Consider the following 27216-nt stretch of genomic DNA (forward strand, 5'->3'; position numbering starts at 1 on the left):
TATTTATTTATTTATTTTTGAGAGAGAGAGAGAGAGAGATCACAAGAGCATGAGCAGGAGGGGCAGAGGGCGAGGGAGAGAGAATCTCAAGCAGGCTCTGTGCTGAGCCCGATGTGGGCCTTGATCTCATGACCCTGAGATCATGACCTGAGCTGAAACCTAGAGTCGGACACCACCGACTGCCCACCCAGGCACTCCTGTTTCTTTCTAATTTTTAAGGCAGCCAGTTCCACTGTGGGATAGCGCTACCTGTTGGAAATGTTAGTGAGTTACTAGCACCAAAAAGGTAAGGGCATTTTAAGGTAAAGTTAATACAGTGGGAGGGGAGGGCCTGTCCAGCTCTAAAATTTTATGATTGGCAATTGCTGGCTTCTTCATTCCCAGCCTTACCGTTTGTACAAAATATTTCTGTTGGCCCAACAGTGCTTGTGGTCAGCTTCATTTTTGTTTAGTAAACAGAGATGTATGTTCTCAAAGAGTAATTTTAAGCTAAGGTTTTTGGAAAATAAACTGCATGTTTGTGATAAACACTCAGCCCATTTTTCTTTTCCAGTTTGTCCACATGAAACTAAAAAGGATCAGAGAGCTGAGTCAGACACTTTTGGGCCTTCTTCCCTCTGGCTGTGTTCTTCTGGCTGCTTCTGGAACTTTCCTTCACTCTCTGTCGTTTGTCTGGGCTACCCATGGCCCGGAGAACCAGTTGTGAGTCAGGAGTCCCAGATTCTATGTTCGTGTTGTCTTCTTCTGTGTGACCTTGGGGGAGGTCACGTAACCTTGGTGATGATGGTACCCAAGAGAGGTGGTGGGAGCTCTCTGGGAGAGAGACACATGGGGGAAAATCCAGGGAAATGTTGCCCTCAATCCTTTGTGAGAAAATTTTTATCTGGGGTCCCCAGGACCCTCCAGATAAGCTAGGTTATCCCTACTAGGGGTTTTGCTACCTGTATTGCCTAATGCAAAGGGATGTTTTGTCCTGTGAGAGACAAACAGGAAACTAGCAGTGATGCTGTGAAGAGACTCTAAGAGTCTAGAGCCCGTATTCTGCTTCTAGCCACTAATTCGCCTGCGGACCTTAGGCAAATTCTTTCACCCCCTGGGTTATTTCCTCATCCCTACAGCAAGGGGGTTGGACTCGATGATCTCTACATTTTCCTCCAGAGGTACAAATCTGTGACTCTGTGTTCAACAGAGTATAGTTAATGGAGAAGCAAGTCGAGGCGGCCATCATGTGGAAAAGGGCCTCCCCAAGGGAGTTTGGAGTAAATATTATTATGGAAAAGGCAACTAAGTGGGGAGGTGCTCCTGAGTGCAAAATGGGGAGGTCTGAAAGGTAAAATGCATCGGTGAGGCATTCTGTTTTCTTCATGAGGAAATTTTGTTTTCCTATATCTCACTGCCAGTCGGTCTGTGACTTGGCAAGTGAAGACAGAAAGGAGTGGAGTGTGAAGTAGCTCCGCTCTGGAGAAAGGAGACGCAGAGAGACGAGGCCAAGATACGTGGAGGTGGAGGACAAGGAAGCTGGAGGGTTCCATGATGGAGGGTTTTCTCCTGAGGAGTGAGGCGGCCGCCTGCTGAGGAGAGGGAGGTAAGATGAAATGGAGCAGGGGAGGAGAATGTGGCTGTCAGGGGACTCTTTCTTTTTTAGGGAATAATCTTGGGTTGTAGAGTTGAGTTGTAGAACAACTCTGAGGGCCAGACTGATGTTGGAGGGCACCATTGTACATCGCGACACTCCCTGGAGAGGGTCCACGGCCAGGAGGGGACAGGGAAGTACTCGGAGGAGAAGATTCTGGTTTGAGCAAACATCACACTGACCTCAGTGTGCTGTAGTGACATGAGCTCTTGGACATTACTGTCAACAAATAGCATCTTTCTGCTCGTGTGTGTATACGTTGAATGTCATTCCCTCTCTTTTTAGCAACCTCAAATCATCCCCTCTGTCTCTAGCACTTTCCCTCTATGAATGCATCTGAGGAAGGATTGTGGATGGCGCGGGGTCAGTGTGTGGCAGACGGTGAAGTGTGCCAGGCGGGTGGATGATACAATCCATTACACGAATGAAGGTGATCTGGCCGGAATTCAGTTCAGAAAAATTAGACACTGTTTTTGGAAAAACAGGTTGTTACTTTTGCAGTTAGATTGTTATTTTTGGATTAAATTCCTTGGGAGTGTGTTAGCTTGCTCTCCATGTATCCCTTTTGGTTTTTTAAATTATGATGATCTCCTGTAAGGTGATCTTGTACCGCTGAACCTGTGGTCGAGCAGAGTACCTTTGTAATGCCCTCTATTGGGACGTGGGAACAAAGGAGGCCCTTTGTTCAAAAGAATGTCCATTTGGAAGGTGTAAGTGGAGTGTTCACGTCTTTGGCTCCTCAAGAGCCATTTTATAGAAAGTCCTCGGGGCACAGAAGTGCCTCGCCAGAGATCTGCATAGACAAGTATAAAGAGGCCCCAAAGGGCACTGCACTCCAGCCTTGTCTAAAGAATGGGACCATTGGCACTAAAGCCTAAGCGTCAAAAACATTTGATAATAGAGGGAACTGAGTCTGTTCTAAGAAGTTTGTTTTTCTCAAGACCCGATGCCAAAGGTGTCAATTTCCTTTAAAGTATTGGGTTGAGAATTTTGAGAACTCATAAAAACGAGGCTCAATGACCAACAGGAAAACTACTGGCTTGCGGGGAAATGTAAAAGCCATCTTTGTATGATTCCAAGTGATTGTCTCACAGGCACTTAATGGATAAGGAAAGGTAGAAGATGCTGGTTTCCCCATGTGCTGGGCAGCTGGAGCTAACAGAATTATCTTGGACTATCAACTGTCTCTTCCTTGAGAAAATAAGTGAAGTCTTCTCATGGTGCCAGTTTTCTCCTCAGTTCCTGTCCCGCTCCCTCCTTCCCTTTCACAGCCTGAGATCTTGAGAGAGTTTGAGAGTATCCGGCATTCGTCACCGGCCACTGACTTCCCAATTCCCTAGTTGCTTCTTTAAATTCTGCCCCTGCAGGAGGTCCATCAAGGTCACCAGTAACCTCCAGAGGACAGATAGTCAGCACTCCATGTTTCTCGAGACACTTGCTTCTCTTGACTTCTCTTCTGACTGTCCTCCTCGGTCTCTGTTTCTGGTCCATCTTCTCTGTCCTGCCTTCAGACCTCTGGGCTCTCCCACTCTGGGGCCAGACTTCATTGCCTCCCCCTTATTGTGAACTGGATTGTGTCCCTCTCACCCACTCCCTGTTTCCACAGGGTGACGTTCTAACCTCAGGACCTCAGAACGTGACCTTACTTGGAAATAACCTGTTCTTTGTTAGTATCAATACCTATTTTTATGAAAATACAGTATTTTCCAAAACAATTTAGTGAAAAGAATAGCAGGGATTGCTTTATTTTGCAAGTTTCCTTAATGGTTGACTTAATAGGAGACAGCTGAATGCCTTTTGCATATCTATTTTTACTTTCGGACTCGTTGCTATATGTTTTTTGTTGAGATATGTGATGAAAATCTCGCCTCACATAAATATGTAGTTTGAAAAAAGGGAAAAAGGGGGATGCCTGGGTGGTTCAGTTTGTTAAGTGTCTGTCTCAGGTCAGGATCCCAGGGTGGTGGGATGGAGTCCCGCATGGGGCTCCTTGCCCCGCAGGGAGCCTGCTTCTCCCCGTGTCTGCTGCTCCCCCTGCTTGTGCTCTCTCTCTCTCTCTCTCTCTCTGACAAATAAATAAGATCTTTTAAAAAAGTAAAAATAAATAAAGAATGGAAAAATGTTACTAGTCTTTTCAGGGAGTTGTGTATATCTTTCATTGATACTCTCCTGAAACTTAACAAGTAGTCATTTTTAAAAGCATGGGTGCCATATGGAATCAGAAACCAAACCATTGACCTTTTCATTACAATCCCTTGGCTAATCGTGTAATTTCCATGGATCATTTGCCCAAATGTGGCTGTATAACATCATGAATTGGGCATTTGGGAAATATTGGTTCCCTGGGTTTTGCAGATCTGGCAAATGCTGTCACATTTCATCATACAACCACTTCAAAAAAAAATCACATTTATAAATATCCCCCACAGAAATATCCTCATCAGAAAAGTTTTCTGCATTGAGAAGCTGTCAAGTTCCTGTTGGCGCATAAAAGTTTTTCTAAAATTTTAATTGTGGTTTGAAAGTTAGAATTTCATCATTGGCAACAAACAATGTCGGTTGTTTTCCTTTGAAATGACAGAATCGTTTGGATTGGCTCTGAGAACGCATCCGCCAAATGCCTCTGTCTGAATAAGCATCACTTGTCAGCTGTTCCTTCAAGTAAAGATGGTGTTTATGAAAAGAGCAGCTCATTCCGCTGACAACTCACACCAGCGTTCTCCTGACTTCATATGCCAGGGATGTGCTTTCTGGGTGCTTTCCGTTTTGTCCCCCAGGATATTAAAAATAAAATATTATCTTATGGTTCGCCTGGACCACAGCTCTGCCTGCTGGGGCTCTTGCCTCCCTCCCCACCTGCTCTGCATTTACCACCCCCGCCCCTGGCTCTGGACCCATCAAGGGCACCAGCCGCTCTTGTGATAAAGCCACAGTCCTTAATAGGGTCCAGGCTTGTGGCTGTCCTCCTTGGGCTTGCTGTGCCAGTGCAATCCCACTCCCCCGCACTCCTTCTCTCTGCCCTATTTATCCGGACTTCTTTCCCCAACGAAGAAGTTGGTTGTGCAGCCCAGAGAGCTGTGTTTTCTCCTTCTGTGTACACATCACAGTTATTACACATTTGTCCCTGTGGTTATTTAATAATCTGATTACTGAGCCCAGAGTGTCTCAGCTCTTGGAGCCGCGCTATCGGGGTTCAAGTCCCTGTTTTACCACTTGCTAGCTGAGCATCCTTGAACTTGTCACCTGTCTCAGATTCCTAATCTGTAAACCAGGTAAATCACAACAATGAGGATTTAAATTATATCTATCTCTTCGGGCTTTGTCTTACATCAGGTCATAGAAAACCTCATCTGGGTATTAGCCATCGAAATTAGGATTATTATGTTTGACTGTCCTGCTAGACTTCACCAGAACAGGAACAGTTTTGTTCATGTTGTACCTTGTCTGGCACATCATAGTTACTCAGTACTTTTGAGATGATTTTCTTTTATTGTCAATGAAAATTTAGTTTTAATTAAATGTTTGATTTTCTTTAAAGTAGTCAATGGGGGAGCCCCTGGGTGGCTCGGTCGTTAGGCAGCTGCCTTTGGCTCAGTTCATGATCCCGGGGTCCTAGGATCGAGCCCCTCATTGGGCTCCTTGATCATCAGGAAGCCTGCTTCTCCCTCTCTCCCTCCCCCTGCTTGTGTTCCTTCTCTTGCTCTCTCTCTTTCAAATGAATCAATAAAATCTTAAAAAAAATAAATAAAATGGGACGCCTGAGTGGCTCAGTGGGTTAAGCCTCTGCCTTCAGCTCGGATTATGATCCCAGGGTCCTGGGATCGAGCCCTGCATCAGTCTCTCTGCTCAGCAGGGAGCCTGCTTCCCCCCCTCTCTCTCTCTGCCTGCCTCTCTCTCTCTGCCAAATAAATAAATAAAATCCTTAAAAAATTAAATAAAATAGTCAACGGATGCCAATTTAAAAAAAATCAAGTGGTGCAAAGAGTTTATCAAAATAACGATAAAGTCTCTTGCTCCCCTCCATGTGCAATTTTGTTCCCTTAGAATTACTTTTGTCTAGTTTTTTCTTCCTGTGGTTACTTTCAAAATCTCTAGATAATAAGCTGCCATTGCTATTCTTGATTTCTCTGCCTTAGACAGTATCTATTGACTTGTCCACTGCTTTAGATATGGTCTCTCCTTCCTCTACTAAAATGCAAGCTCCACGAAAGCAGTGGCTTGGTTGTGTTTCCAGCTGTTCTGCAGAGCCTAAAACAGAGCCCGACACATTGTAGGTACTCCCCAAATAACCGTGGTGCCTAAAACAGAGCCTGACATATTCCAAAATAACCACGGAATGAGTAAGTGGTTACATCAAGACACGCTTCTGGAAGTTTCTGTAGATGCTTAGCCTTTGGCTTGGCAAAGCACCAGTAATGCTCAATGGAAATGAAATGCGCCCTATTTCTATCTTTGCTCTTGCACAACTGTTATCTTCTGTCTCTTCTCTGATCAGTTTCCATATCCATTTTACAGCTTACCCAGCTGTGAATATGAAGCCCGCTCAAGTTGCCATTTCATTTTGTATCATTGTATCACTAAGGACTGACAAGTTTTCCCCCAAAGAATTTTTTGTATTGTTTTTCTCTTTGTGGACAATAACTATTATTTGCAATGCAGAAATCCATAAAACTCTAAAAACAAAAACAGTTTTTATGGACTTGGCAGCACAATCTGACCTGATTAACATGAGGCAGGTATGATTTCTATTGATTCTTCATAGTAAGAATGTAAATATTTAAGTACAGAAGGATTAACATGCTTTGACTACAGGGTGCTGCCCCCAAGACCCACAGGGATATAATATATCATCTGTATCTGGCTTAACTTTCTAAATAGAGAACATTCTGAAATCTGCAAGCCATCTGTCCCCAAGGTTTAAGATCTGTATCAAAAGCATTATGTGTTTGTTACAGAAATATCAGAGAATAAACAAAAGGACTAAGTACATAAATCTAGATCCAAACCCAACCCATTGTTATGATTTCAGTGTATTTCCTTCCACATCTTTCTATGCGGATTATTCATGTTGAAAAATATTCAATGATACTATATATACACTGTTTCATAAAATATTTTCTCAACAGTGTTCCAAAAACGCATTTCCTTGTCAGTAGAATGCTTTTCATGCTGTTTTAATAGCTACCCTGTATTTTTTTTTAAGATTTTATTTATTTATTTGACAGACAGAGATCACAAGTAGGCAGAGAGGCAGGCAGAGAGAGAGGGGGAAGCAGGCTCCCCACTGAGCAGAGAGCCTGATGCGGGGCTCAGTCCCAGGATCCTGAGATCATGACCTGAGCTGAAGGCAGAGGCTTAACCCACTGAGCCACCCAGGTGCCCCGCTACCCTGTATTTTACCACACACTTTTAACCCCCTTATCCTTCCCTTCTTCTGCAAAGTGGTCCCTGAACAGGGTTCTGCAAAATCTCCAGGGTTCTGTGCACCAGTCTGAAAACCACCAGTCTGGCTCAATATCTTCATTTGGCAGTAAAGAAACTTAGTCTCTTGATGGGGAGCTGTCCCCACCCCCACCCCGGGGCTGCTCAAATCTCTTGGGCTAATTTGATTTAGAACACACATCTCCAGAGATTGATCTCTGTCCTCTCTCCATGGTGTAATGACAGCTAAGCACAAGTCTTCCTTGCTCTTACCAAAATCTTAAAAAAAAAAAATAAATAAAATAAAAAAATTATTTTGAAATAATTATAGATTTCACAGAAAGTTGCAAAGAGAACAGGGAGATCTTCTATACCCCTCACACAGTCTTCCCCCATTGGTTACACGGGGAAACTGACAATGATATAAGGCTTGTATATGGGTCTATGTCATTTTTATCACATGCATGAATTCACATAGCCAGCCCCATAATCAAGACAGAGAACTCTCCTGTCATTGTGAAGATTTCCCTCATTATCCCTTCAGAGACCTGTGCACACACACCATCCCCCTCCACCACTCCCAGCGGTCCTAATCCCGAACAACGGCTAGTTTGTTCTCCATCCCTATCATTTTTGTCAGTTAGAGAATGTTATATGATCGGAATCATACACCGCGTGACTTTTTCAGATTGGTTTTTGTCACTTAGCATAATCACCTTGGGATCTACCCAAGTTGTGTTTATTGATAATTTATCACTTTTCATGCTGAGTAATATTCTAACATATGGATATGTCCTAAGTAGGAAGTTTTGGTTGTTTCTAGCTTTGGGCTATTACCAAAAAAGCTGCTGTGATTGATATATAGGTTTTTGTTTTGATGAATGTAAGTTTCCATTTCTCTGGGGTAAAGGACATGAGTGTGACAGCTGGGTCCTAAGGAAAATGCCAATTTAGCCTTTTAGAAAACTGCTGGACTGTTTTCCAGAGTAGAGCATTTCACATTTCCACTGGCAACGCGTGACCGATCCAGTTTCTCCACATTTTTGCCGGTGTTTGGAATTGTCACAATTTATTATTTGAGCTGTCCTAATAGGTATATACTGGTATCACATCATGGTTTTAATTTGTATTTCCATAATGGCTAGTCATGTTGAATATCTCTTAGTTACCATCGGTGCATCCTTTTAGGTGAAATGTCTCTTTATGGCTTTGGCCCATTTTCCAATTGGATTTTTTACTGTTGAAGTTTGAAAACTTCAGTTTTCTTTATCTAGTTGAGTCCTTTATCAGATATGTGGCTTACATATATTTTCTCCCAGTCTTTTAGCTTGTCTTTTTGTCCTTTAAGAAAAAAAAAAAAGATTTATTTATTTAAGAGAAAGCATGTGAGTGGGGAGAGGGCAGGGGGAGGGACAGAGGGAGGGGGAGTCTTAAGCAGACCCCATGGTGACTGCAGAACCTTTCCTGGGGCTCAATCCCATGACCCTGAGATCATGACCCAAGCCAAAGCCTAGAGTCTATGCTTAACCAACGACACCACCCAGGCTCCCCTCTTTTTATCCTTTTTACAGGATCTTTTGCATAGAAAACTTTTGTATCATTTTTTGGTTTGTTTTATGGATTGCATTTTATATGTCTTATCTAAGAATTTTTCACTAAGCCCTTGGTTCTGAAAATGCTCTACTATGTTTCTTCTCAGTTTTATAGTTTTACATTTTCTTTTCTTTCCTTCCTCTCTTCCTTCCTTCCTTCCTTCCTTCCTTGAGTGAGAGAGCATGGGCTTTCACACACGTGGAGGAGGGGAGGGGCAGAGGGTGAGAGAGAATCTCAAGCAGACTCTCCACTGAGCAAGAAGCCTGACTTGGGGCTCGATCTCCCAACCCTGAGATCATGAGCTGAGCCAAAATCAGCAGTGGGATGCTTCACTGATGGAGCCATCCAAGTGCCCCTAGTTTCACGTTTTAAATTTATGATTCGTTTTGAGTTAATTTTTGTAGAGGGTATGAGGTCTAGGTCTTGGTTCTGTTTTTAACCCATGGATGTCCAGTTGGTCTAGCACCATTTGCTGAAAAGGTGGTCCTTCCTCTACTGAAACGCATCCACCTTGGTCAAACATCAGTTGACCTGACTTGTGTTGTGGGTTTATTTCTGGGTTCTCTATTTTCTTGCATTCAACTGTGTGTCTATGTTTCCATTGGAACCACAGTTTTGACTGTTGCAGCTGTGCAGTAAGTCTTGAAATCAGCTTGAGTAGTTTCTCCTTCTTTATTCTTCTATTCAATAGGCCACTGTTGATATGACCCTCTCTGGGAGGAGAGGAGTGCCTGGTTATTCCTCTTCACAAGACCTCCATGCCCCAGTGAGGGGGTGGTCCCATTACAGATGGACAGTCGGGGAAGTTCTCATTAGATATCTTCTTCTTTTTTTTTTTTTAAGATTTTATTTATTTATTTGACAGAGAGAGATCACAAGTAGGCAGAGAGGCAGGCAGAGAGAGAGAGAGGAGGAAGCAGGCTCCCTGCTGAGCAGAGACCCCGATGCGGGACTCGATCCCAGGACCCTGAGATCATGACCTGAGCTGAAGGCAGCGGCCTAACCCACTGAGCCACCCAGGCGCCCTCATTAGATCTCTTCTGATACCACCCAACGAGGCTAAGAAGGGGCGCCTTATTATCACAAGGTGGGACTGGGAGTTCAGACTCTGTACTTGGCCTTCTCTGACATAATACTAGGGATATCACGTTGGTTCATCTGGGTGAGGGTAGAAGTCTGGGCTTTCTACTTGGGCTTTGCCGGCATGAGGGGGCATGAGACCACAGTTTTTTCTGTGGTGTTCGTCTGAATTAGAGTGATTATTATCTGGAAGTCTTCTTTCTTGCTAGGCTGTCCCTTTCCTGATCCCTTGGCTAGAGAGAACAGGCTTTATTTGGGATTTTTTTTTCTATCTGCATATCTTGCTGTAAGCCTAGAATGTAATAGGCAAAAGAAACCCTAGAGAATTCACCTCTGTCATTTCTCAGACCCTGAGTTTCCTAAAAGGTCTTCTCTCTACCTATCAGAGCCTTCTAATATTTATTATGTATATAATGTTCAGAATTTTCTGTTTTACTTATCGGGAAGAAAAAGTATTTCGACTCCATCTTTCCAGAAGCAGAAGTCAGAGATTTTTTTAAAGAAGCGAATCAAGTAAGGAATGTCATTCCCCTGCTTCAAAATTTCTAAGTGCTTCCCAGTGTGAATAGAATAAAATCCAAATTTCTTATCGGCCCCTCAGAACAGTCCCTGGCTTGGTTCCTGCTCTGCTCTGACACACTTGCCCCAGCCACACTGGCTTCCTTTCCGTTGCTTGAACATGTTGTGAGACAACACCTTGCACAGGTGCAAACAGGGACTGTGCCATTAGAGGACCTGTCCTGAGCGGCTGTGTGACCTCCTGCCACTTACTTAGCCTTTTTGTGCCTCTGTTTCCTCGTATGTGACTTGAGACTAAGAACACCGCCAACCTCATAGGGTTATTGAAAAGATGACGTGATTGACACACATGTAAAGTAATGAAATGTGCTCTGCAGGCATAGGGACAATGCCCAGCGGGACGGGGGGCCACTCAAGAGATACCTTAGCTATGGGGATGAGCTCCTGCAAGGCTGGCAGTTCCTTGCTGCCTGGCTCCCTTCCCCCAACTCCTTTTTTGCAAGCCGGGCTCATTTTAATCCTCTAAACCTCAGCTCCAGGGCTGAGTTTGCTAATCTAAAGTAGCCTCTCCTCCTTTCTCTGAAGCCTAGCCTTCTATAATTGGCTCTTTTCATAATCTGCAATATCTTGCTAATTTATTACTTGTTTACTGTTTGTCTCTTTCCTTCTGGACACGAGCTTCATGAGGGAAGGGACCTTGTCTCTTACTGCCCTATCCTCAGAGCCCAGAACAGAGCGGCACATAGTACACTCTCAATAAATATTTATTGGATGGATGAAAGAATTCAGGTCATTTATGGTTACACACTTAGGACACAGGATGCTGCAACAGACATTATACCACCTTAAAAATTTTCTCATAGGGTGAAGTTCCTAAAGTGGGATCACTGGGTCTGAGGATATGCAAATTGCCTTTTTGACAGATTGTATTAATTTATTGTCTGGGAGGAGTCCTATGAATGTGCTGCACATCTGTACCCTCCACTTAGGGCTTTTAGGAGGAAAAAAAAGCAAGCCTTGAAATACAGTCTCCCTCCTATATTTCTACATTCACAATAACTAATATTCTGTTATACTTTGCAGAGAAGGGCACTGGGAACCTGGGGTTAAATTGCTTCCCCGGGGTCGCACAGGGTTAATGAGAGCTGGGATCCCGGTGCAGGCAGTTTGGTTCTAAACTCTGCTCTTAACCCTCAAGATGTGCTTTTTCTCTCTGTGTCCTTCAGTGATTCCTGGGCCCTGGGACGTTTGAGGACAGCTGCCCCATCCACAGAGGGGGAGACACAGCGACCCCCAGCTGGGCAGAAGAGCAGAATGAGAGGTGGGTAGGGGAAGGGGCAGGGGCATCGGTTGTGGGGGGCTCCCCCTTGCCTCAACTTCCCCTGACGAGAGAGGCAGAACGAGCGTTGGTCATTCTCCTTGTAGTCTTCCGTGCTAACCCTTCAGCTCTGCCTTGTCGCTCCTGAGTTCAGCCTTCAGAACTTGGCCTGGGTGAGTGCACTGGATTACAGAATTCAACAGGCGATGCTGTCCGTGGGGCTTCCTTCTCGAGTTCTCTATACTCTCGCAGGGGCTTCAGTTTTTTCCCAGTAAAAAGTCAAAGACAAACAAACAAAAAATAGCCCCCCTTTCATTCTAGGGTACCTCTTCCAGGCACCCCGGGTGGGTGCGTGTGGGGATTTGTCCCCGTGCCGAGCTCATTAATGGGCAGGAAGTGACCTCTGCAGAGGAACTTACCCCGAACCAGGAGACGTGGCTGTACCCGCTTCACCCCTCGCTCCTTAGCCCCCCGCCCACCCCGCTAAACAGGGAAGACAGGAATAGGAGTGAAGGGTGACTCCTACGTGTGGCCCTGACTCTGTTTACCTGGGTCAGGCCCGAAGTGTGACTTTTCGCTACGGACTTGTCATCGGTGGATTCTCTTTTAAAAGTAAAGTGTTTTCGAAGACATGGTGAGGATGGGGGGCGCGATATTCTTTTCGTTTCCAGAACGACTTCATTTTTTCCAGTGACAAGGAGTGGTTGGTGTGCTTCATAGACACGCTGGAAGGTCGTCTCTAGGCGCCCTTCGAAGGCCTCTAGAAACCTTTCCCAAAACTTCTGCTGGCTGCCGGGTGAGTTATTTTCCTTAGAGAAGAAAGTCACCGCTTCCAGGTGGGGCCCCGAGGTCATGGCCCTGGGCACAGGTGGCTGGGGGAGGGAGGGAGTTTGAGCAGGGCTGGCCGGTGAGGCAGGTTTGTCCTCGCCCACGGGCAGGTGTTGATACAACAGAGCTCGCTCTGGGCTTGGGAGCACCTGGGGAGGAGGAGTCCTGGGAGGGGCTGGTGGCCGCAGGGAAGCTACCTGAGGAACCCCCAAGCCAGGCTGGTCCCGGCCTGCCACTCACAAGCCCTGACCAAACACCTCTGGTCCAGGGCGGCATGAGGGGGTTGGTCTGAGGAAGCACTGAGAGCGGCAGCCCTACTGCAGATGCCTGCCTAGGACCTGCTGGGACAAAGCTGGGGTAAGAAGGCTTTTCACCCTGGGTTCTTGGTCAGCTTGGTGCTAATGTATGTCTGTCTCTCTTCTATGGAAACATGGCCTTCTTTACCAGAAGGGGGGAGTATGAAAAGTTTTAATTCATCCAGGTGTCAAAAGGCAAAAAATGGAGGTGAAGGCCAGATGTTTGGGTTCTAACCAGTACATTGGGAGCTAGCTTCTGAGCATCGGCTTTGTGGCTGAGCTAGGCTGGTGACAGAATGGAAAACATGGCGTCGTTCTAACCTCATGAAATTTACTAGCTAGTGGGCAACACAAATGTTAAAAAGTAATTGCTGGCGATTTATATTCTGGGATTTTTATTCTGAGGGTGCTTGGTTCACCTAGTGTTGGTGGTGGTCTGGAAGGGCTTATGGAGGAAGAGGGTCCTGACACGGAGGCTCCCATGACAGGATTATGTTGGGTGTGTGGGAGGCTCCCATGACAGGATTATGTTGGGTGTGTGGGATACGGGTAGGGGGCAGAGTGAGGTTCCAGATCTAGGGGAAAGCGTGGACAAAAGTCCTGAGGCAAGAGGGAGCTCTGGGAGAAGTTCCGTGTGTCTGGAGAGCAATGTCAAGAGAAATGAAGCTAGAGGGGTAGGCAGAAGCCAGATATGCAGCCTTTTTGTTGGACAAAATGAGGGTTTTAGCGTTATTTTATGAGAAATAGACATAATAGAAAACTTAAAGCAGGGAAGGGATAAACCCAGTGTCTGGCAAACAGTAGCTACTGTATACATTATAAAATGAAATGAGCAAAGGGGGCCCATTCTGGAGGTGTGCTGGTTCTTCCGGAAGGTCAGTCTTTGGGGCAAACAATTTGTCTTGGCAGTGGCAGCACAGTCCAGAGGGTCTTGGATGAGAAGACCTTGGATGTCCCTATAGAGGACATACAGATTTACTTCATTCTGGCTGACTGCACTGGGTTCTGGAGGTCAGCTTAATCACTTTCCTGGTGATGGATATCTACGTTAGATTCATTTATTACAATTATATACGATGTTATCAGAGACATCCTTGTGCATCCATTTTCCCATATATCTCTAAGTTGGTCTGGATGAGGAGCAACGGAAATCCGGGGTCATGGGTATGAGTAATATAAAATGTGATAGACACTGACATATTGCCCTCCGAAAAAGCTGCACAAACCTACACTTCAAGTACTAAGTGTATGAAAATGCCTGCTCTCTCGTACCATCTACAACAGGAGTTTATAATCGTATTTTTTAATCCTTCGCCAATCCAGTAGGTAGTGAAAAGTGCTATCTTGTTTTTGTTTATATTTTTAAAAATTAGGAGCCCTTCCTGTTGGATTTTTTTTTTCACATTGGATATGAATATAATGCAACAAAAGCCAGTTTCAATCTAAGGTTTCTACTCCCTTATTCTCTCCAACATCTTTTTCTCCCGCAGACCAAGGCTGTGTCAAGATGGCGTCCGTGTTTCGCAGTGAGGAGATGTGTTTGTCCCAGCTGTTTCTCCAGGTGGAGGCTGCCTATTGCTGTGTGGCTGAGCTTGGGGAGCTCGGATTGGTTCAGTTCAAAGATGTAGGTGCTGCGTTCTTGGAATGTCACTTTCACACCACTTTTTCGTAGTGAACCAAGTGCAGGGAGCAGAGCCGTGAGCCGGGGTAGATGGAATTCCATTTGGTTCTAGTTGTTCTGGCTAAGATGTGGGATACCATTGAGCAAGTGATTTGCATACCTGTTCTCCTTTCCTGCATATGTATCTCCTCTCTAGAAATGTTTTGAAGCCCTACTACAGTCAGTACTTGTTAGACGGCATTATACGTTCTTTCCTAAGGGGTGTCTTCGAAGATTTGATCTCTCCGATGGGCCTGTAGATTACCAAACCTTGTTCCAAGGACAGAAACCAGGACTTCCTAATTAGTCAGTCTGAGGATGAAGTATCCAGCGGCGCACCGTCTCTCTATGGTGGTTATCCTAGGGCCACATGGTCTTGAGTGTGATGTTGGGGTATCACTTCCCAGAAGTGGTTTCCTTACCAAGCTTTTTTGAATCTGATTTAGAAAATTGGACTCTTTGCCAATTCCTCACCAAGATCACGGTCAAAACTAAGCCCCTGCAGGGAAGGGTTATGACTTGGTCTTTGCATCCTGAGTTCCTAGCATAGGACCCGATGAGGGGTAGCTCCTTAGTGACATTTACTGGGCAGGAAGCGGTTTTGTTGATGATTGTGGTAATTTTGGAAGCAGCTATGCAATTTCAAGAGCCTCTCGCATTCATGATTCCACTGAGGCTTTCAAGGCTCATTGGGATATAAATGCCGCTTAAAGTAAGGAAACCGTGTCAGTGGGAGGACTGTCTCTTAGAAGTGTAAGAAGGCTAGAGCTGAGGCATTTGGGGGATTAAGAGTAACATTTAAGAATTTAAGAACATTTAAGAATAACTCCAAATTACATTTGGAGATGTGAGACTATCAAGGTTTTTGCCCGTAACTCACGTCTTGTGCATGGAAATATTTCCTAAAGTGATTCCAGCAACATTTTCCAGCATTAAAAAAACAAAAAACAAAACAGAATAAAAAACACAACAACAAATAAACCAAAGGGAACACGTTGATGGCTGTTGATACCGACGGTCTTATGGTTTCTCCCCACTCTAGTTGAATGTGAATGTGAACAGCTTCCAAAGGAAATTTGTGAATGAAGTGAGGAGGTGTGAGTCCCTGGAGAGAATCCTCCGTAAGCCAATTTTCTGTTTACTGTCTAAATGGGAACTGGATTGCAGAAATGGATTATAACCCACATGTCCCTATGTGAATAGGGGCAAAGTGTTCTTGGGACAGCGTAGGGCAGGGAGGGTTGGGACCCAGATGCTGTGGCAGGTCCCGGGAACAATTGGGGCAGCTGAGCCGGCTAAAAGTCGGTTGTCTGCTTGGATACATTTCTCAGGTTAGAAAACACAATCACCGGGGCGCCTGGGTGGCTCAGTGGTTTGGGCTGCTGCCTTCGGCTCGGGTCACGATCTCAGGGTCCTGGGATCAAGCCCCGCATCGGGCTCTCTGCTCCGCAGGAAGCCTGCTTCCCTATTTCTCTCTCTCTCTCTCTGCCTGCCTCTCTGCCTACTTGTGATCTCTGTCTGTCAAATAAATAAATAAAATCTTTAAAAAAAAAAAAAAAAGAAAACACAATCACCTTGGGCCTTCTGGTGGGGGTTTCATCCCACAGGTTTTCTGGAAGATGAGATGCAAAATGAGATTGTGCCTCAATTGCCTGAGAGGCCTCCACCGACCCCTCTTCCTCGGGAAATGATTACGCTGGAGGTAGGTTGCGCCAAGAACATTCTAGCCGGCAGCCTTCCCTCTTTCTTTTCCTCTCTACTTCCTTTTCTAAAACCCTGACTGACTGCCATGTACAAGGTTCCTTAGAGAGAAAGAAAACATGGCCGTGCCATCTAGAAGCTTCTAGAGCTGGTAGTGGAGGAAGGAGGGAGGGCTGGGCAGTGGGAGAGGATGTCACAAAGTAGGCAGAGCCAGATCCTGGAAGCCCTGCAGAGCTTGATTTTAAAAATTGGATATTTTATCCTCAGAAGAGGAAGGGCCCACTGAAGGAGGCAGGAAGGTAGGTGGGGAAGCTTCACTGCCAAGCCTTATCTCTGCCTGGGTTTGTTTTTTCCTTTTAAGATAACTTCAGATTCTTGACATTTTTGAAGCTGTTAGTGGTATAAATAAAGATACTCTAACAGAGATATGAGACTTGCAACTCCACTGGGGGAAAAAAAAAGAAAGAGTGAGAAAGAGAAAGAAGGAAAAGAAAAGAAAAAAAAATCAGTGCATTTGGTATTGGCCTACTGGTTGGTTTTGAAACTCTACCCTCTCATACATTCATATTCATAACCAGTTAGATAAGGTATAATTGGATATGTTCCAACAGTCCCTACTCAGTATTTTCCTCTTGGGTATTATTTATTGTTGTTGCTTTTGAAGATTTATTTGTTTGTTTTGGAGGGGGAGAGAGAATGGGTGTTGGGGGCAGAGGAAGAGGGAGATGCTTAAGCAGACCCTGCGCAGAGTGTGGGGTCCGAGGCAGAGCTAGATCCCACGACCTTGAGATTATGACCAGAGCTGAAACCAAGAGTTAACTGACTGAGTCGTGTAGGCACCCCTGGATATTATTTACTGTAAAGATAAAATTAGAACAACACGAGCTTATGAGTAACAATATCTGTCTAACCATTGATCAAGGGGACAGACTGATTCGACTGCGGTAGCAGTTAGTGGGGTATTCCCCCGGCATTCCGAGGGAGGAGTGTCCTTCTGGCTGGAGTACACAGTTAGCTTTGGGCCCTTGTCTTGCAGAATTTCTAAAGAGGCTTTCATAACAATCCTAGATGAAGTATTAATTAAAAAAGAAAAAAGTCTACCCACAAATCCATCATCTCAGCAAAAAATGCCTTTTCTGTTTTCAGGTTTTGTCCTTATCAGCTATATATTTATGTAATTATTATATGTCCATAATCTACATTATAATTTTCTCCTTTTTGCATTTACTATTGTATTATAAACTGTTTTTTAAATAATGCATGATTCTCCAAAATGTTTTTAAAGGCAGCATTATTTTTAATAGAATCATTAAATGGATAGAACAAATGGTTAAGAAATGGAGATTTCATTTTCCCCCCCAACTCGGCGCCACTAATATCTGTCTTTGACTAGGTGACCTTAATCCATTTTCACATAGTGTGGTTGCTGATTTACTGGCAATTGTCTTTGTTAAATATTGAGTTGACAGAGTAGAATTAAAAAAAAATATATGGGTAAGGTATAAGGAATAATGATGTAGCAAACATCTAGTGCCATCACCCTATATGACGTAAAAGTTGACCATGGTGATGCTCTTAAAGCCTTCTGTGCTCCCCTCCCCCTCCTTACTCTCCCCCTTCTTTTCCCTCCCCCTCCTCCAACCTTGAGATTATCTTGTTCTGAATTTTGTATTTTTCTTTTCCTTGTTTCTTCATAGTTTTATCACATATTTAGTCTTCTAAGTAGCATATGATTTAGCTTTGCACATCTTAGTTTTAGATAAATGAAATCATAATGTTTCCTCTTTTGCAACTTGCTGTTTTTTTTTTTTAACATCATTTTATTTTTTAAGACACCGTGTTGTTTCATGTGTCTGAAATTAATTTGTTTTTACTGTTGGGCAGTGTTTCTTTTATTGCATGTACCATATTTTATGGAACTTTATTCATTTACTGTTGATGGGCATTTGGATAAATGAGAAATGAGCGTTCATATTTTTAAATTATATACCAAACCTTAGTGCATTCATGAATTGTGTCCAATAGAGACTTGATCTTTACTTATTAGGTTTTGAATTTCAATACCTATATCTTACCTTTCTAAGATTTCTTAATGATTCCCCTTTTATATTTAACTTTTCTTTCATTTTAGGACATGTTGGTTTAATAATTTCTTGGTGTGTGTGAATGTGTGTGTGTTTAAGTGATGCCTTCTCTTATCTCTTTGAGCTTTCTAAGAAAAGCCTTAAATTCTTTTTTAGACTAATCCATAAAAATAATTTCACCCAATGTAAATTTGTGTTCTGATTGTTTATTTTTTAAATTTTCCTTATCATTAGATTTCTTCTTGAGATTTGTTTTTTATGCTCATTTGCTGCTCATTTGGAAGGAAGATTGTTTTTTTCTTCTTGCCTGTTATGGTCACATTTCTCTCTACAGCTTTTTTTACTTGCTTGTACCTGGTTCTCCAGACTCCAACCTAGAACTAGAGATTCCTCTTTTTTTTTTTTTTTTTTTTTTTTTTTTGAGATTCCTCTTTTTATCTTTCATCATTACAGTGTATTTGAGGCAGAAGGAATTCTCAACATGTAAATTCACTCCAGCTTCCCTTTTTTAGTGTTTTAAATGGGGGAGAGATATTCAATTTTGCTGAAATGCCTTGGCTTCTTCAGGAAGCTAATTCTCATTCCCCCAGAGTGTTTTCTAATCCTTCCTATTTGATAAAAATGTATCTAGTTTATAGCTCTACAATTATTTCTAGTTGGACTAAACATGCCACTGGACTTCTGGCTACATTATGATACACTGAATTCTTCTTTAATCTTTAGTCATTTGTACTGGTTAATGTACAGTAAATATCTCAGTATCGTTTGCCTGCTTTCCCTTCTTTTTCCATTCTGCATAGACTCTTCTAGAAAAACTAGAAGGAGAATTACAGGAAGCCAACCAGAACCAGCAGGCTTTGAAGAAAAGCTTCCTAGAACTGACTGAACTCAAACATCTCCTGAAGAAAACCCAAGACTTCTTTGAGGTTATTATCTGGAGACTATTTATTAAAGAGACCTTCCCCCCAGAGCCTCAAGTTTCCATTTGGAAAACTGGCTGGTTTGGAATATGCTAATCACACTTGTTTCTCTGCCATATTGAGGTCGTTAGTGACGGGGGGGTGGGCATTCTGGGTGAAACGTGGTGCCAATTTGAACTAAACACAAAAATATTATGATGCTTGTTAGGAAATATGTGCCCTAAATGCGCCAATAAATGTGGAAGTGAGAACAAAGCACAACAGTGAGTTTGGGCTGATTTGGGATTTCGGTAGTGAAAGACTGGGGAAGTTCTTGATCTGGCAAAGACCCCTCGACTTCTTTTTTTTTTTTTTTTTAAAGATTTTATTTATTTATTTGACAGAGAGAAATCACAAGTAGGCAGAGAGGCAGGCAGAGAGAGAGAGAGGGAAGCAGGCTCTCCGCTGAGCAGAGAGCCCGATGTGGGACTCGATCCCAGGACTCTGAGATCATGACCTGAGCCGAAGGCAGCGGCTTAACCCACTGAGCCACCCAGGCGCCCTGACCCCTCGACTTCTTGAATTCTGTTAACCATCTGTGGAAAATTAGAGTTTTGTTAAAAATAGACAAACCTTTGCGATGTAGGGAGCTTTGAAGATTGCCTAAATACATTTAAGAGAAAGCAGGTTTCCTTTGACTTTCAGACGGAAACCAACCTCGCTGATGATTTCTTTACGGAAGATACTTCGGGTCTCCTGGAGTTAAGAGTGACGCCTGCCTACGTGTCAGGAAAGCTGGGGTTAGTGGAACTCTGCTCTGAAAGTTACATGTGGATGGGTTTCTGGTCCCCGACTGAGTGCCTGGAGTGTGATAGATTTCCCTGAGGGTTTGAGCAAGTGAATGAATGAATGAACATGCCACTGGAAAGAGGGCTATTTCACATAAATATAGACTTCCCCACAGTAATAAACCCAAGAGTAACCTTTTCAGGTTGGTGCAGTGGAAGGTAGTGTTACCTTCTTGTTAAAGGTGAAACTAACATTCTGGGAGCCTGAAGACTACAAAGTTTGTGTTGTTCCTACATGAGGAGGTTGTGGGGAGAATTATTTAGATGGGTTTTCTCAATGGGTCCCTGCTTCCTTCTCTTGGAAATACTGTGTTGGCAATAAAACAGATTTGAAATTTGCTGTTTGAAGTGCAATTGGCAATGAGGTAGTTATATGATCACGTTGTCCATAAGAAGGAGTAATACGGTATTAAAATGTGTGGTGATTCAAAACGGTGGGATTTCATTCAGTGTCCAAGTACAATGGATGGTTATGCATTGAAAACAAGGATCAGCTTAGTTTGAAGTAAAAGACCAAGAAAGTAACCATTTTAAAGTTACTATGAAAAGTTTCAACTGGAAATTAGACACCAGGATGCTTTTAAAAGTAGAGATAAATGGAAATCAGTATGTCTGTTTCACTTCTAGTACATTATTTGTAAAAATGCACAGAGCCCGTTGTTGAGTAGTTGGAACAGTTCCTTTCTTTAGCTAGGGTGCCCTAACGGATGGGCTATCCTATTTCTAATTGCAAGTAAGTGACTTTGTAGTATCGGGGTGATTAAGGAAGTCTTAGCACATAAGAGGAAACAGGAGGCCAAAAGGGACTTGGGGCGAGTAGGGGCTGGGTTGCCGAGTGGTCTTGGAACCCCGGCCAGCTAGGGAGTCCTCCTCGTGCTCAGAGGGTAGTGGGTCTCCATGTCATGCTGGTGCATCCTCAGGTCCTACGGGGCCGTCTCCCTGCACCCCGCTCCTTGGACCTCAGCAATGCCTCCCTGTCTGACTGCCCAGGTTCACGGCTGGGGTGATCAACAGGGAGCGGATGGCTTCCTTTGAGAGGCTGCTGTGGCGAGTGTGCCGAGGGAACATCTACCTGAAGTTCAGTGAGATGGACACGACTCTGGAGGACCCCGTCACGGTGGGTGTTGCGGGCTGCGGGGAACTGTGTCCTCAGTGTCCTGGGGCCCTCATCTGGGGGGGGGGGGGGGGGGGGTGATTCTCTGAAGCAGGGTCTTCACTTCTGTGAAGCTAATAGCTATTGCTTTTCTTTTTCCTGGCTTTTCTCTTCCCCCAATTTTTGTAAAAAAAAAAAAGTATAAAAGGTCAATTCAAGGATTGATTATTGTGAATACCCTACATTGCTGTGAACACCCCACAACTGTTCATGCTTCCAAGACGCAGCTGTACCTGGAAACTTAGCAGCGCTCCTGCCCCATGAGGCGGCCGCTGGGTCTTCCTCACCAAGAGCTAAGAACTGGGCTTGGTCAGTGCGCCCCAAGTTTCAGTGTGCACCTGAGCAGAAGCAACCTGGGCATCTTGTTAGAATGCACCTTTGGAAATAATGTAAAGCTGCAGCCCCCACCCCCAATCCTAAATAGTGTTCCCGGGGTTCCCATGAGCAGCTGTCAATGTAACGATTCATTTTTTTCTTCTTTGCAACTGATGCCTAAGATCTCCAGTGAGTTCATGTGACTTTGTCTATCTACTTATGGACTTTGTTTCCAAGTTTTCTCCAGAATCTAGACACTATGATGAGCATCTCCATGCATGTCATTTTTATTTTCTTTTGAATTACTTTCTTGATATACATTCAGGGAAATCGGTTTACTGGCCTAAAGGTGTGGGCATTTTCATGACTCTTGGTCATGATAGCTGATAGCTGGCTTTTCAGTGGGACCATACCTCATCCCAGTGCCCTGAGTGACATGTGGTGGGCACACTGGATTGGTTGTAACTTTTCCAACAATGGATTTCATTATTTTGCCTTTACCGCCCTCTACCCCAAACTAAGTAAGTATAAAATAGCACATTTCTTTGCTTGAACAATTTCATATATGGTTGGAAAATATATATTCTTTCTTGTGGATTATCAAACTTGGACTTGAAAATCGCATTTTAATCAGAGTTCCTATGGACACACAATGAATCAAAAATTAGACATGGCTTTACCTTTGTTAAACATCCACTTACCCTGGAAATGTAAATGTTGCGTGTGAGTTAACTCTGGTGAGCTAGGTCTGCTTTTTTCATTTTAAGCCTTATAATAATAGCCTGGTTTCTCTCTTCTGCATGGTTTCTTGTTTCTGAACCCACCTCTTAAGTATAGTGTTAGAGCTGAATACGGGCTTGGCTGTGGTCTGGCTGGTGTAGCCAGTAGTGGGGTTGTTGTTTTAAGGCTGCCTTGGCCTCTCTCAGTGGCCTTGCCCTCAACCATAAAGAAGTATAAACTTAGATCAACGAGGAGAAGCTGACGTTTTCCAGTTGTAATCTTTTTAAAAAAATTTTTTATTTTGAGTCCCTGGGTGACTCAGTTAAGCGTTTGCCTTCAGCTCAGGTCATGGTCCTGGAGTCCTGGGATCGAGTTGTGCCCTGGGCTCCATCTGCCCCTCACCCTGCTCACGCTCTCTCTCTTTTCCTCTCTTCCTTTTGCTCTCTCTCTCTCTCAAATAAATAAAATCTTAAAAAAATTTGTTTTTAAGTAATCTCTATACTTATAGAAATTAAACTTATACCCTGAGATCCAGAATCACATGCTCTACCAAGTGAGCCAGCCAGGCGCCCCTCTGGTTGTAATTTTTAAATTAAAAAAAAAAAAAAAAATCTAAAAACGGGATTTTATATTTCTATTACATTATAACCAAAAAGAAAAAATTGGTACATTTATATAAAATTATATATATATGTTATCATATATATTATATAATATATAGTTTTATACAGATAAAATATACAGATAAAACTATATTTTATTTATATTTATATAGTTTTTACTGTTCTGATTTTCCAGAAAGAAGAAATTAAAAAGAACATATTCATCATATTTTATCAAGGAGAGCAACTCAGGCAAAAGATCAAGAAGATCTGTGAAGGGTAAGCGGCTGTTCGTGGCTCTTCCATCAGTGATGCGGGTCACGATCTGGTAGAGAGGTGTGTGAGACAAAGTACGCTTGACTGGGGGTTCCTTGGAGGTCCCTCAGGATTTTAAAGCAACTCTCCTGCATTTGACCAGATAGCGTTAAATATGAGACTGATCTTCAAGAGCCATGGGAACAGGGGCGGAGAGGACCTAGAAGTAGACATTATAACCACATCCGTGCATTCCTCTCACGCCCTCCATCAGCCGCTAAGAAGCAGGCACACCTCATGCTGAGTTGCTTCTGATTCTACAGAATCCATTTACCGTAGCAGAAATGATTCGGTAGACAAAGCTGTTATTGCAGTAATATATTCTGTGGTCTCGTTTACCTAAAAGCTCCCAGGTTCTTCAGTTTGAGGGGCGCTCACTCAGATAAGGGAATCATAGCTTGAATTTAAAGAGCACCGAGCAAGGCTTTGGGAACTCTTAGAATGGGGACTCATTCTCCGACTGCCGAAGAGACAATTATTCTAGAAAAAGGTGGTCCTCTAACCAGAGGCCACAAGTGATGGCTTTGGCTGAAGGCGACGTGGGGCATGCTTTCTAGGGGTCACCCCCGGTGACCTTCAGAATGTCCAAAACACAGGTTTCGAGCCACCATCTACCCCTGCCCGGAGCCTGCCGCAGAGCGCAGAGAGATGCTGGCCGGCGTCAACGTGAAGCTGGAGGATTTAATCACTGTGAGTGGGGCGCCGGGGCACGTGACCGCAGTGGGGGCTGCGAGGGGGGCTACCTTTGTCATTTCCATGAAGTCCCGTGTCCCAGGGCCCTCACGTCCAGGCAGGCTGGAATGTCAGCTGTGCTCTCCCAGCGATCAGGACGGGAGATTTCATCATTGGAACAGAGCGTTCAGTACGCTGGGGGTGGTGATTCCGAATGTCAGGACGGCTCTGCCTGGGCTTGGCATGGACTGCAGCCCCAGTGAGCTGTTGGGTGGCCGGCCCAGTCCGATAGAAGGAGCCCTTTATGGTGAGCCCGGCCTGGGCCACAGCCAGTCTGATTCTTTTTCCATTGACTCACCCAGTTGTTGGAGTGGACCAACTACTTCTGTAAGAACAGGGAGTGAGGCTAGCATCACCACGTGAGCCCACTCCAAATTCACAGCCTCTTGTAAGTCAGTTGTCTTCCTGGGTGGCACTTAACACTTATGTGATTGGTGCACTTGCTTCAAAAAGCTTTGAAAGGAATCCCCTAAAAGCAGCTGGGCCCGCATCACGCTGCTTCCTGTGCTCATTGCTGTCCTGTAGAACTTTCTGTGGACATGCTGTCTAACCTGCGAGCACCGTGCTGTGCCCACGAGCCACACGTAATCACAGAACACTTGAAATGTGGTTAGTGCAACTGAGGGACTGAATTTTTATTTTATTTTATTTTAAATTCTTTTTTAGAGGTAGGGAGGGGAAAAGGAAGAAGGAGAGAGAAAATCTTAAGCAGGCTCCACGCCCAGTGCAGAGCCTGATGCAGGACTTGATCTCATGACCCTGAGATTGTGACCTGAACCAAAATCAACAGTCAGATGCTTAACTGACTGAGGTGCCCCTTGAGTTTTATTTTTAACTGATTTTAATTAAATTTAAAATGTTCATGGCCACTGTATCAATTGTTAGCACTGTTCTGGATCCTCAGGGAGTATCTTTAGAGATGGGGTGTGTGAGTGTGTGTGTGTTGTGAAACTCTTAGAATAACAGACATTTTTGCCTACCCGGAAAAATCTATGCCTAATTTCCTTAATCCCCTCTAGTCCTTCCTTGTCACTTGTCCAGGAGATTGTGGTTCCCTGACGCAATTACCCTTGAACTTCTTTCCCCAAACACTCCATACTAGATTTTATGAGAGTTACATGAGGAAAAGAAGTTACTCCACACTTATGTTCCTATTGAATATGACCTGGGGCACCACTGGTGAAGATGCTGCGATGGTACACTGGTAGCACTAAATAGAAATGAATCCCATTCAATAAATTCTCTGTGGGCAAATTCTTCCATTTTCTCCTTCATTAATTCACTGGCCATTTACCGAAGGCATTATACATATAAAGCGTTTTGATAGATGTATTAATTTCCGAGGGCTGCTGTAACAAATTACCATAAACTGGGGGGCTTACAACAACAGAAATTTATTTTCTCACAGTTCTGGAGCGTCAAAGTCTGAAATCCCCAGGTGTTAGCAGAGCCCCTCTTTTCTGAAGGCTCTAGGAAGGGATCCTCCCTCCCTTGTTCTGCTATGGTCCCAATGCGTGTCACCCCCACTCCCAAACTCATATGTTGTAAACCTAATGTTCCAGATGATGATCTTTGGAGGTGGGGCCTTTGGGAGGTGATTAGGTCATGAGGGTAGAGCTCTCATGAATGGGATTAGTGTCCTGATAAAAGAGGCCCCAGAGAGCATGCTTGCCCCTTCTTCCACGTGAGGATAGAATTTGAAGTCTGCAACCCAAGAAGATCCTGGCCTCACCATGACAGTAGACCCTGATCGCAGACTTCCAACTTCCAGAACTGTGAACAATACATTTTTGTTGTTCAAGCCACCTGGTATGGTGTTGTATGATAGCAGCCCGAATAGAATAAGACACCCCTCTCATGTCTGGTGGTTGTTGACCATCCTTGGCGTTCCTTGGTTTATAGATACCTCACTCCAGTCTCTGCCTGAATCACACAAAACATTCTTCCTTGTGTCTCTAGATGTCCAAATTTCTACTTTTTTTAAAAAAGATTTTATTTATTTATTTGACAGACAGAGATCACAAGTAGGCAGAGAGGCAGGCAGAGAGAGATGGGGGAGAAGCGGGCTCCCGGCCGAGCAGAGAGCCCGATGCAGGGCTCGATCCCAGGACCCTGGGATCATGACCTGGGCTGAAGGCAGAGGTTTTAACCCACTGAGCCACCCAGGCGCCCCCACTTTTTTTTTTTAATGGAACCCCGTATGGGGCTCGAACTCACAACCCTGAGATCAAGATTGGAGCGGAGACCAAGAGTCAGATGCTTAACTGGCTGAGCCACCCTGGCACCTCTAGATGTACAAATTTTTTATAAGGGCACCAACCGTGTTGGTCAGGGCCCACCCTACTCCAGTATGATCTCATGTTAATTACATCGGCAAAGACCATGTTTCCAAATAAGGTCACATTCATAGTTATCAGGGGTTAGGACTTCAATATCCTTTTTGGGGGACACAGTTCAATCCAGGACAAATAGTACTCTAAGGAATTTAGAAGAAAAAGAAGATACAGTCTTTGCCCACGCATTTTAACCTCAACAGGGGAAGATAAACTGCTCAGGAAGGTGGATGATTGGGGAGGGCATCAGGCCAGAGGAGGGAGCCTGGGGCGGGAGGAGACAAGATGGCCAAGGATTTCCGTCTTGCCACCGTGCCAGAGCTCCGCGTGAGTGTTCCTTGTTTCTCTGTGTGTTGCTGCCGGTCCAGGTCATCACACAAACAGAGTCTCACCGCCAGCGCCTCCTGCAAGAAGCAGCTGCCAACTGGCACTCCTGGGCCATCAAAGTGCAGAAGATGAAGGCCATTTACCACATCCTGAACATGTGCAACATTGACGTCACCCAGCAGTGTGCCATCGCCGAGATCTGGTTCCCGGTGGCAGACACTGGGCGCATCAAGAGGGCGTTGGAGCAAGGCATGGTGAGTGGCCGAAGGAGCAGGGAGGGGGAGGGATGTGTCACGTGCAGCTTCAGCAGCGCCCCCTCAGGCACTCAGAGGCTCTCAGTCTCCCACGTCCTGTGAACTTCCCAAGGACAGTCTCACTCATCTACGCATCTTCAGTTCTTAGTCCAGGCCTGGGCATCCATCAGAAATTCCTTTTCAGGCCAATAGTCAACATTTCTTTGATCTTCAGCAAATGCATATTGGACATGGAGGTGCCAGTCACTCTGCAGGTTGTGACTGTAGATTCCACAGTCCATGCGCTGTGGGTCCGTCCGTTCCCTCACGAAGGTCACAGCCTGGCTGGGAAGACCAATAACCAGACACCTGTGCTCGCTGTGTGCCCACAGCTGTGCTCAGCACTAGTGGAGGTCACAACCTTTACCCTTCACCTCTGCTGATGGTCATTGTGTCCCAGGAACGGATCTAGGGCTGTGTGGGCAGGATAAGACCCTTCTCGAACAGACCTTCTAGAAAGGAAGACAGATAGTAAGCATATCCATAACTAATGTGATTTCAGGCAGCAATGGTGGTGAGCAGGCAGTAAAGCGGGGGACAGGGGAG

The 27216-nt window shown here is 44.5% G+C and overlaps 1 protein-coding gene across 6 annotated transcripts in view; it reads left to right on the plus strand.

Annotated features, from left to right (window-relative positions):
* ATP6V0A4 (ATPase H+ transporting V0 subunit a4) overlaps positions 1 to 27216 on the plus strand; it is a 73958-nt gene that overhangs the window by 9197 nt on the left and 37545 nt on the right. For 2 of the 6 annotated variants that reach the window (XM_059396320.1, XM_059396321.1), the window contains exons 3-18: positions 220 to 286; positions 554 to 702; positions 1401 to 1585; positions 11473 to 11567; positions 11672 to 11737; positions 12256 to 12360; positions 12661 to 12749; positions 14179 to 14312; positions 15391 to 15469; positions 15956 to 16050; positions 18934 to 19059; positions 19738 to 19832; positions 20871 to 20997; positions 22867 to 22949; positions 23582 to 23675; positions 26419 to 26631. In XM_059396320.1, coding sequence (XP_059252303.1) covers positions 14196 to 14312; positions 15391 to 15469; positions 15956 to 16050; positions 18934 to 19059; positions 19738 to 19832; positions 20871 to 20997; positions 22867 to 22949; positions 23582 to 23675; positions 26419 to 26631 — 1029 coding nt within the window. In that variant the 5' untranslated portion in view covers positions 220 to 286; positions 554 to 702; positions 1401 to 1585; ... (3 more) ...; positions 12661 to 12749; positions 14179 to 14195. The remainder of the gene's footprint in view (positions 1 to 219; positions 287 to 553; positions 703 to 1400; positions 1586 to 11472; positions 11568 to 11671; positions 11738 to 12255; positions 12361 to 12660; positions 12750 to 14178; positions 14313 to 15390; positions 15470 to 15955; positions 16051 to 18933; positions 19060 to 19737; positions 19833 to 20870; positions 20998 to 22866; positions 22950 to 23581; positions 23676 to 26418; positions 26632 to 27216) is intronic. The other 4 variants (XM_059396322.1, XM_059396323.1, XM_059396325.1 and 1 more) reach the window with 3 other exon arrangements.

This window comes from Mustela nigripes, chromosome 4, assembly GCF_022355385.1.
Source record: "Mustela nigripes isolate SB6536 chromosome 4, MUSNIG.SB6536, whole genome shotgun sequence".
Classification (NCBI taxonomy): Eukaryota; Metazoa; Chordata; class Mammalia; order Carnivora; family Mustelidae; genus Mustela; species Mustela nigripes.